The 11,888-nt window shown below is 34.2% G+C and overlaps 1 protein-coding gene across 1 annotated transcript; it reads left to right on the top strand.

Annotated features, from left to right (window-relative positions):
• LOC149657527 (F-actin-uncapping protein LRRC16A-like) lies at positions 1 to 1,473 on the top strand. Its single transcript, XM_089844801.1, has 3 exons — positions 1 to 718; positions 851 to 986; positions 1,141 to 1,473. The coding sequence occupies exons 2-3, from the start codon at positions 954 to 956 to the stop codon at positions 1,471 to 1,473; spliced, it is 366 nt and encodes a 121-aa protein (XP_089700927.1). The 5' UTR covers positions 1 to 718; positions 851 to 953.
• Positions 1,474 to 11,888: the final 10,415 nt, after the last annotated feature.

Genomic DNA, 11,888 nt, shown 5'->3' on the forward strand with positions numbered 1-11,888 from the left:
CATTGGCGGGAAAACACCTGTCAGTCTCTTCTACAACTGTATTTGTGACGTCATTGATAAGAGACGAGAATTTATTAAACGTACATGGCCAAGGGTTAATGATAGGCTGAAAGTTGCGCAATCCATTGTAATATTTAGTTTGACTCAAAATTTTAACCTTTTTTTCAAGGAGTTTATTTTGATTATGGTATTGTTTTTAATGGTAATTAAAAGTCAGTCTCTTCTACAACTGCGACGTCATAGATAAGAGACGATAAAAACTTTAAACGTACATTGCCAAGGCTTAAATCTTCTACAATTGTAGCTGTGACGTCATTGATAAGAGACGAATGGAATCTTTGAACGTGCATTGCCAAGGGTTAAATCTTCTACAATTGTAGCTGTGACGTCATTGATAAGAGATGATACGGGTGTAGAGTTACGCTTACAAAAGGAACAAAGATTTGTCAGCCCAAACGGAATCAAATACCAGTACTTAGTTTCAAAATACAATCACAGAAAAGTAAGCGTGTGTAAATACTCTCCTTTCAAATCTGGCGTATTCAAAGCAATTCACGTCTAATTTTCTATTAGAATGGTACTAAAGCCAAGGTGGAGGCCGAGGCTACCCCGTTTACAGGTCAACACCAAATGCCAGGACTCGTCCTAACGTGTCTAAACCTAACCTACCTCCAAGTTATAACGAAGTTATCACTGATTCAAAATAAATCACCGATAGGTTAGTAGTGGTTTGAAATCAATTACCTATACTAAACCGGACTATTTTGGTAAAGATGTCGTACTTGCAATGGTTTAATAGTAGCAAAATTTCTTCCAACATATAAATGTTTAAGGGATTTGTTTTTTCCAGCTAAATCGGCATCGAAATCTGAAAGGACTCGACTTTAATTTGAGCTGTTAGATTGTCATACCTTTTGAAATAACTAGTTTTTCAGGCATTTTCCTCCTGTCGTATGTTTATATTTATTACCAACGTTCCAATCAAGGTACTAGAACCTATTTTGTTATTCCCTATTGAAATTGAATTCATAGTTTGTTTATTTAAAAATGGATAGAGCACACATTCCACTATTTAGATATTCAGGGTGTAGAAAGTAAATTATTTTTAATTGATTTTAACATAAAGAACAAACTATTTAGCTGTGCCAAGTGATTGAAAATAGAGTCTTCAAGTTTAAAGCAATTAACAACGAGATTGAAGTTATTAATCATATGAGCATTCAGTTAGGAACTGCGCTCAAAACTATATTTCCTCGAATGTCTTTAGAGTATATATCAAAAGACCTGGTTTGTGGAGGTTTTTCAACGGTATACGCTTGTACGCGCGATTATCGTGAAGAAGTTGCGTGGGATGTTGACACCATCTACTTGTCACACGATAGCAAAGAACTGTCACTGACACAAAACATTAAAGGAAAAAAATACAAGACTATGAAAAACAAATTCTTAATGACAATCTCTTCTCAATTGTAAAGAAAAACAGAAAATAAATGTTTTATTGCACCTTAGTGTATTTTATTGTGGTGGGTTACGGTTAAGGTTTGAAGTGCGACTAGGATGATTATTAGAGTTAGGAGTTGTGGATGTAGAGGCCGCTTCAGATGGTAAGGGCAACCCCTGACTTCTATGTTGTGATCTTAGCCATTGACGTTGTTGCTCGTTCAAACGCCAAAGGAAGGGTATTTGTGAATCTGGGTCCTGTTGCACCTGCGCACCTTCACGCAACATCGGTCTGACCCGTGCAATAGGTAAATTTCTCCATGACGGGTGATTTTTGTATAATTTCTCATTTTCGGTTCTTATTATCTTATTACTTAATTTTTCTAAAATTGCCTAAAAAATATTTAATTATTAAATTCTAAGACCCAATTGGAAATCATAATATCTTTATTTCGTGCAATTTAGGAAACTATCGAAAATTGGTTTTAAAAGTTTTTCAGTTTCTTTAATCCGATGTTTAAACCTCATGTTATTATATAGTTCCATGTTATATCGATCTTCCAATGATATTACATGTACAGTTATTATATGTGAAAAACTAACCAACAATTTTTTATTTTTTACACAAAGATGATTTTCTCTCATCAGGTAAAGTTGTTGCGAATAGCTCCTTGTTGGTGTTTAGGTTATTGGGAGAACTAATATTATCTAGAAGAACTAATTAACCGACTGAAAAATTAACTAGTCTTAATATACTTTTGTTGGTAATTTTGTAAATGAATAAACTTTGAGACTTTATTTGCAGGAAATAGTTTATTTTAGCAAGGTTAAAATTAAATGAACTTCTCGCGTTGGAGGTAATTTCGAGAGTGATTTTTTGAGAGGCTCACTAGCAAGAGACGCGAGACCCCATAGGTCACGTGTCCGTTTTTTATCTTAGAACAGCAGAGGTTTTTTAAGCTGTTATCTTAATCGCCTATATTCTTTTTTTTACATTGATCTATTTTGTTAATTTTAGACTATACATTATTAATTTTTATGATTATTTGATTTGTTATTTACACAAGATAAAATTACTAATTTTTTTCTTTTACACAAAGTTCTAAAATACTTTTCATGGGTCCGCTTTAAAACCAAATGGCAAAGTGTCCCAACCTTTAATTACACGTTTGTTAAACGTAAATCCAAAGCTTTTTTCTAGTTTTCGACTTAAAAGAGTGGCCGACGTTTTATTTCTAATGACGTTGAAAGGAACGTCCCCTTTTAGACGTTTGGATTTATTTTTTATAGAGTTCACTATAGCTTCAAAGTTTATAATTTTCTCGTTAACACGATTAAGGCAAATTCCTTTAACCTTCACGACAGATTGACCGTCCGTAGTTCTGTAACCGTAACTCTTGGGACCATTAGAAACAAACTCTGTAATTGTAGCGTCCCCTAGTTCGTTAACCCAACACCCTAAATTGTTACCCGTGGGGGGCTTAAAATCGTTTTCCCCCGCCACAAATAAAACGCTATCGGTATCCGTGTATAAGGCTCTTCTACCCAATTTATGTAAGGTTTCGAATAAGGTTAATCTTCCGTAGCACGAAACGAAACAGGCCACATACGGATTTCCTTTGAAATATGTGGGTACAAAATCATCTTTGTTTTTGTACGATAATAAGCACATTTCTTCATTAATTGGTCTTAAATCTACCAATTCCTTTGTGTCATCAGATAAGATACGTACAAGTTCTGTACACTCGTTAACAATTAGTGTTTTGGTTTTGTTTGTATTCATACCAAAACGACCCCAAAGACTGTTGAGACAAATCTTTGAAATAGCTCTCAGCGCGGGGTTATGGACTACTTCGTCCATCTTGATACTTATACCTTCAGATTCGTAAATCGATTCAATATATTTTTGTTTTTGCTCGTCAGTTTTAACGGAAGACGGATAGCCGGAATTAGCTTGTTTTATCTTCAAAAAATTGTTAACATAACCGCCAAATAGTCCATCGTTAACATGTTTTTCATACTGAAATGTCTCGTCGAAATGATGTACTTCGTATATTTTGATAATTTTATAACCCATTTCTACGGCTTTGTAAATTTCAGGCGAAGGCCAAATACCCGAAATAATTCGTTCCTTGTCAGAATGTCGACACTCTTCATTATTTGATTCAAGGGCACATGACTTACACAAGGGGAAAAACAATTTTCCATTAAACCTATATGGTAAAACTGGGATATATAGATCAGTCGAGGGCAAGAGTTCACACGATATTATACCAAAATAGGCATTTTTTTCATAGTTAAAGTTACTATTTAAAATTTTGGGATGTCCTTTTGGGTAGATTCCGTATTTATTGACAGCGGGATAGAGTGACATGAGGTCGTAATAATAAATTTTTTCGTTTTTTGCTTCATCCGGTTTATGATATAATTTGAAGACTTCTGTCCTTCCACCGTATAAAGCCGACCTGGCTAATATTGACGGAGGTACCTCTACAGTCTCGCAAAAGGTACTACAAGCGACATTTGTCTTTAACAACTTTTCAAACTCGCATTCCCACATTATTATATACTTTGCATTGGGGTGTAACTTTTTTATAAATTCTATTCTATCCAGACCCTTTTCGTAACAGTTTTTATTTGTATCATTTACTAAACTGTTCCATTCACTACCTTTAAAACATTTCGGACAACCGTGATACGCGCAACCATTGAACTCTAGGATAATTTCAGGATCCTTTGAGTAACCGTCAACTAAATAAGGTCCAATTCTTTTTTCTCCTTCAGGAGATAGGGCTGTCTGTATTTCTACCTTCATTTCTTTACTAACCCTAGCCAACCACTTGATTGCTTTACTACTTTGGTTGTATGACCCACGATAACCCGGACTAGGTACCTCACCCAATGTATTTTTTTCTAAATATTTGTGTAAAAACACGTTAGTACAGGCCCCCGATATTGTAATAGCTCCGCAATTGTAAAGTTCTCTAAATTTTGTAATTCCTTTTTGTAAAACTACTACATCTTGTACAGCGTATTCCTCTAATTCGGTCATTATTCTGTACGTGGATTTTTTACCTTTTTCACTGTACCATAAATCAAAGGCTTGTCGGTCCTTTTCATTCATAAATTCAGGTTGAAACGCGGTCTTTTCAGGTAACGGACCTTCATAGTTTAAAGTGTCCTCTTTTAAGAAAATATAAGGAAAAAACTGTTTTTTGTAACTACCCAATTGAAAGGTTTCTGTAAAGGCTCTCAGAGGAAGGGCCACGAAGGAATAACTACAAATAAACCTAAAATTTTGACTTTTTATAAAGAGAGCTAGAATTTTAGAGCCGTCGAATATGACGTCTGGTTTTACATGGTTATTAATTAACCAATTTAATATAAAATACGAATCAAAACCTTTAAAATTGTGGGCCACTATAGTCAAATTTTCAAATTTAGGTTTACTTATTTTTATTCGTTTATTGTTCCTTGTATAAGATGTCTCATCTTCTGTTTGGGTCAGATATTTCATAAACTTATCAACACAATCAAAACCTCTAAAAATTTGATAATCGTATTCGGTATCATTAATTTGCATGGCCGAAACTAATAGAACTGGGGTATGTTTAGAATTCATATCAATAGTTTCACAGTCAAAATAACAAAATCTAGTTTCTTTAAAAGTATCATCAAGGGGTTGAACGTAACACATTTTGGGAGGGTGCTCAATTTTACATCTAGAACAAATTGTAAGACATTTATGTTTGTCATCGCGAATTTCTTTGCAACATTTTAAGCACCGTTTAATTTTTAAACAAGTGTCATTTTCTATGTGAAATTGGAAACATTCAGGCCCTTTAAAGTATCTATTACAGTTTTGACAGCGAGATATTTCAATCTGAGGGTCTTCGTGAAAGGTCTCAGAGTAACAACGCCAACATTTGGTTTTTTGATTAAAACATTTGTGTTTTTTTGCGTTCTTTGAATTAGTAAACGTTGTTAAACACGTATTACAATACGACGTGGCCCCAAACATACTGGCTAAACTTTTAATGACGTGCATGTGTTGATCTATTTGTAATAGAAAAATTTTTTTCTCCGAAAACATTTCACCTTGATAAACCTTTTTGAAATTATCATTAGCACTGAAAATAACTATTTGATACTCGGGTTGCAATACTTTTTGAAACATTGCAATTTTGTCTAAACTAACGGGACCAATAGGCACATTAGCCTTGGCATGAAGCTTTAACGCTTCTTCTTTTTGCAAAGGTCTATGACCTAGTTGTATACGTCTATAACTATTAAAATCAAAAGTCAAAGTACTAAGCTTTTGTTTCTTTAAATATGTTAAATCAGCAACCATCGTCCCGCAAACGATTGCTCTTGATACGCATAGTTCGTCATCGTTTATTATGGGTAAAAATGTCCTTCCTTTCTGAATATATTTGTCGAGAGCTATCATCGATCTATTTTTAACAGATCGACGACCTGATATTGGTACATTAACGTTTAAAAATATAGCATCGAGCCTGACATCACCCTCGAGAAAAAAATTTCGCCGGCTTTGACTTACTTGACTAATGGCAGTCATTAATCTTTCCGCCGTTAACTCATTTAGGGCCATAAAATTTAAATTTATAGCATTTTCCAATAAGTCAGACCTAACACAAAATCTAACGTTATTGTAACCTGGAGAAGATTCTAAAATTGTCTCTATAATGGATTGAAAGATTTTTATCAATTGTTCATATACTTCTGTCAATTTGATCATATGAAGGTCTTTAAAAATAATTTTATATTCAGAGGCTAAACAGTTGAACTTTCGAGAGACAGTTTGGTTAACTTTTGATAATTCGTAAAACCTTTTAGGATTGAAATAGGAAAGATCCAAAGGCTCTTCTTCGGATGATGACATGTTTTCTATTTGATCTTAGGCGCGACTCGAAATAAAACTCTTGACGTAGACCTAGGAAACAAACTAAAATATCTAAAATAATATACACTACAAGTTCTAAAATAAAAAAAGTATTAATTTTTCTAAAAATACGTTTTAAAAATTCTTTATTGCGTACATTTTCAAATTTCTTATACAGTTACAGGCATTTTCTTTAAAACTTTGTCTATAAGACTGACAACTTCTGGTACCTCATCAAACTTTAAATTTAATTTTTTTTCGCGCATTTCCCCCCTATATTTTGTTAATAAATAGCCCGTATCTTTAAGATTTTCCAGTTCCAACATTCCCGGGAAACATAGGGTCTGTTTTATGGTACTGCATGGTTTGCTTAATTTTTTTTTAACTTCTTCTATCACGTCTATCGAAATACATATTCCATATATAAGGGGTTTTTTAAAAGCGTATCTTCTAATGTCTATATATAATTTATTGTTTAATTTAACTAATTTTACACCGATATTGTCGCTCTCGTTAAATTTAATTTCGATAGTTTCCCACGTTTGATTTGCCGTCTAAAGACAATAATGATACATTTGGACATGCAGTTTTTAAAAACGTGGAAAATTAAAAAAAATCTTACCATGTCTAAAGGCATCGAGAGAATTTAGTTTATGGTCGAGAGATATTGGCTCAAGTGATTGTACGCCGCGACTTGCGGGGTTATATACTATATCTAAAACGGTCGACGTATCACGTTAAAATAAGTACATTTTGAACTATCATAGATGTAAAAAATCTTGTTTCCGTTTTACAAAAACAGCTGTTAGTTATAAGAGCGAAAAATATATTATAACCTTGACGTCATACGTATATTTCGAATTACCTTTGACGCCAACCTTGTTTTCGCTTTATTAAAACACCTGTTAATTATAACGAAGCAAAATATAACACGGTATAGGCGCTATATTATTCACCTTTAGGTATAACGAATCCTTGGGTCCTAGCTAGTTTGATAGTATTTTATAAAACGAATAAAATACACTAAAAACACAATAAACCATTTAAATTGCAATAAAATATACTAAAAGTACAATAAAACTATAATAAAACACAGTAAAACACAATAAAGCACTCCTCTAAAACTTCACTATACCACAATAAAATACAGATAGGCAGTTGTTTAAATGGTGAAAAGATAAGGTTTTAAAATGGGCTTAAAATATTAATTACATTAAACCTACGTAAAATAATTAGAAACCCATATCATTCAAACATTTTCTTTTTATTCGGATTCTACAAATATTGTTAAACACTATCCCTCGTCTACACAATGTAGAACTTACAAGCGTTTTATTATTTAAAGAAAGTCTGCGAAATACTTATTCGCGAAATAATTATTCGCGTCATTGGATCTCATGTGATCATGAACTTCATTAAACTGTGAGTGTAATCACACAAACACTCGGCTAACCTGCAAATCTGCATGGCCTTGAATATATAATGCGTAGCTGTGTCGTTTTCATCACTATAATTTTTCCTTATGGTTTTGTTAGTTTTATATACCATAAACATACACATATGAAGAGCTAAGTTAAGAACTCTTAAGTACTGGTTTGGACAATGAAATTCGTATCCTCCATAATAAAATGTACGAAATTTACATCCCTCCTCATTACGAGGATGGCAACTACCTAACTGACAAATATTTGTGGTTCCATACATTTTGTTCGGTGTCAGGTGTACGGTAAATTCGTGGATACTATCCCCAGTGAATTCTTCCAATTTGAATTGATGAACCTTGTTATTTATGATACATGGAAACTGTCTAACAAACATGTCAATTAATGACCCTGGGGGTAATTGCACTGTAGAAGTTAGTAATCTGTACATTGCCAAGTGTTTCAATCCAAAATTTATATTAGGGCCATTAACGTATTGCCATATATAACCTTTACCATCGGCTACATTATAGACTTCATTCGGTGTGGGGTTTATTAGTAAATACCCCGTTTCGGGATCTGTAGTCCTTTCGGATTTTCCGTAATCTTTATCCCATCCGATAGCACCAAATTTTTCAATTCGTCTTAAGTTGTTTCGTCTAACGACGGCTTCTAAAGTAATGGGTGAATTCATTCTACAATACTCACTACAGCAGATAGGTTAGGAAGGGGTGTCCGGTGTATTGTCAGTTTCGGAGAACGCTTTTGATTCGTCCCTGATGGTGTAAAAATTAACCAAATACTCTAACCAAAAACTGTTAGTTATAAGAGAGCAAAATATATTTTCTATACGTATATTTCGAGTTATCTTTGACGTCAACCAACCTTGTTTTCGCTTTATAAAAGCAACTGTTTGTTATAAGATATAAAAATATATTTCCAATTATCTTTGACGTCAACCAACTTTGTTTTCGCTTTATAAAAGCAACTGTTTATTATAAGATATAAAAATATATTTCCAATTATCTTTGACGTCAACCAACTTTGTTTTCGCTTTATAAAAGCAACTGTTTATTATAAGATATAAAAATATATATCCAATTATCTTTGACGTCAACCAACTTTGTTTTCGCTTTATAAAAGCAACTGTTTATTATAAGAGATAAAAATATATCCTTTACAAAAGTAACCTTGGTTCGCTTGTTAAGGACTCTCGCTAAGGGGATTCGAACTCGTGATACATAGAACAACGAGTTTAAAGGCAGATACGTTAACGAGCGAGCCAATGTTACTTGAGGGTGTATTCGGTTGATGACTATAGTACCGTGGATTTATTAATATAATATGATTCTTTCCCCCGTGACGAAAAGTATATCTGCTGGATAATCAAGTTCGCTACAAACCATAAGTTACTGTATTCAGATCTAAAAACTATCAAATTCTCCCCGCCATAATAATAGTCATGTCTTTATCGAATATACCTTCTCTGTATACCTTGGCTAAAGAAGCGTCGCGCGAAACTTTTAATATACTATACGAGTATGAACTCGCTTCTCGGCATGATCTTTATTCGGGTTGTTTACCAACTAATATCGCTACTGAACTTGAAGAAACACTCGCTACCGCCGGTCAGTGCCTCGATTCAAACATTTTAAACTATCTTTCGGCGCAAGATGTTTTCGACACTCGAGTTAAAGCGCATTATAAACTTTCATTTCTTCAGTACAATTATGTTATGACGCACCCCTCGGAATTACCTCACAATATTCCCGATTGGCGTCACGGTAATCATGTTGTAAAAGACTATTTTAAATTAGAAAATGTTTTTGCGTGCCCCAACAAAAACACACATTGCTTAAGGTGTCACGAAAACGATTCAAAACGTATATTAAAACTTTGTTCCACGTGTTATTACGATATCGATATGAATATTGAGAAAGACTTTGATCAAGTGACACGTGTAAAATATCATTCAATTATAGATAGAAACGATATTTACGACAATATCGTTCTGGATAAGGGTAACAATTGGTGTAACAATTGCTACACTACCCCCTAATTCACTATTTTTCCGGAAACCATTTGTAAAGAAACATTTAAAAATATTTACCACGCCGTTGAACGTCCCCTAATATTCGATGAAACAGACGTCGAATTCAAAATCTTAAAATACCCCCGCTTGTAATATTACTTTTAATGTATAAATTTAAACTTTACCCCCCCAGTTCCCGTGTAATTTAAAAATCCTTGTAAAATATTGTTTAATTTCTGTTACTTTTGTATTATATTTCCTATATCACGTAATACGTGGGGTACATGTGTATTTTCACAAAGTTTCTGTAAGACTCAATATCATATTGATCATAATAACACGTGAAACAAATTTTTTTATTTAGTTTATTATTAGTGTATTTAGTTTATTATTATTAGTTTATTTATATATTGTGCATTTATAACATTAAAGTAAAACGAAATAAATTTCCTTACCTACATCCCCAATATCACTCCAAAATTATTACGATATTTTTCGTTTGAATCAACTAACCATTCCACGAACATCTGTCACGACAAAACGGAAACAGTAGGTGTACCATTCTTGAACGCTTTTCTCCCAATGTTAGTTCAATATAAACCAACTAGTTTTTTCTACCTTTGGCTGCATAGTGATAATTTATCTTGGTTTAGTGTAGTTTTAGAGTGTTCTATTGTGTTTTATTATAGATTTATTGTACCTTAGTGTATTTTATTTACTTTTAGTGTATTTTATTGTGGTTTTTTTATTTAAATCAGCAATTATACAGATCATAAACAAATAACATTGAAATTACTTGAATATCAAGTATAGATTAACTTAGTTTTGAAAAAGTCAATATCGTTTATGATACAATTAAAAAGAAATGGCTCGTCAATTGGTTGGTTAGAACCAAAATCATTTCTATAATTTTCCAAAACTTTTTCATAATCAATTTTTTTCAAGGCTTTAATGAGGTTTTTTTGCACTCTTTCATTCCAATCACTTTCCTCTTATTCACATTGTACATCGTGAGCAATCTGGTTTTGACAGGCCTCGTTTTGACAATATTTGGTTATTTCCAATAATATTTCAGTCAGATTCTTAAGAACAGCTTCTCTCATGGATTCCACGGCTCTAGTTTACTCTACCAACTCATTGTCAAGCAGTCCTCTAATTTTTTTTAAGTGTTCCCAAGAAGTATGATTAAGGGAAATTCCCTCGCCAGTAGCGTACATGACGTTATATTTTTCACATTTTCCTCTACTGTATTTTCTAATGTCCAATATACGTTTCTTTCCACGGGTAAAACATTCCAATTTCAAATTTGAAGTAGTAGGATATAACCAAACGGAAAAACGCGGCGAATTACCCTTGAAGAACGTATCAATCTCGTTGGTATACTCAAAGATATTACACCATAGGTCCTTTTGCAAACATAACTCTACACCCGTATCAGTCCTTTTCCAGTAAACCTCCGGGGATAAGACGTTACCGATCCAAACCTCTACTTTATCCGCTACACTATGAACTTGACACATCTTCATTTAACAATGATAAAACTATGCCGCAGCCCCTTACGCGACACAACAACTCTTTGAATGACGTCACAGATACAATTGTAGAAGATTTAAGCCTTGGCAATGTACGTTTAAAGCTTCCATTCGTCTCTTATCAATGACGTCACAGATACAGTTGTAGATTTTCCCGCCAATGACGTCACAGATACAGTTGTAGATTTTCCCGCCAATGACGTCACAGATACAGTTGTAGATTTTCCCGCCAATGACGTCACAGATACAGTTGTAGATTTTCCCGCCAATGACGTCACAGATACAGTTGTAGACAGGACTGCCAGATACCCGCGCAATGTTTTCCCGCCAGGGGGCGCGCGGGGGCCCGCGAGTTTTCCCGCGAGGGGGCGCGAGGGGGCGCGCAAGTTTTCCCGCCAGGGGGCGCGCAAGTTTTCCCGCGAGGGGGCGCGCGCGAGTTTCCCAAGGGGGCGTGGCGAGAGGGCATTGACACTGTGACCTTGACATTCTACACCTACACTCTACACCTACATTCTACACCTACGTAGGTACGAAGTGTAGCCCTATACTACTATCAGTGA

The sequence above is a fragment of the Phalangium opilio genome, unplaced genomic scaffold, assembly GCF_054372755.1.
Source record: "Phalangium opilio isolate 3A_F unplaced genomic scaffold, DU_Popi_V2 ptg000077l_1, whole genome shotgun sequence".
Lineage (NCBI taxonomy): Eukaryota > Metazoa > Arthropoda > Arachnida > Opiliones > Phalangiidae > Phalangium > Phalangium opilio.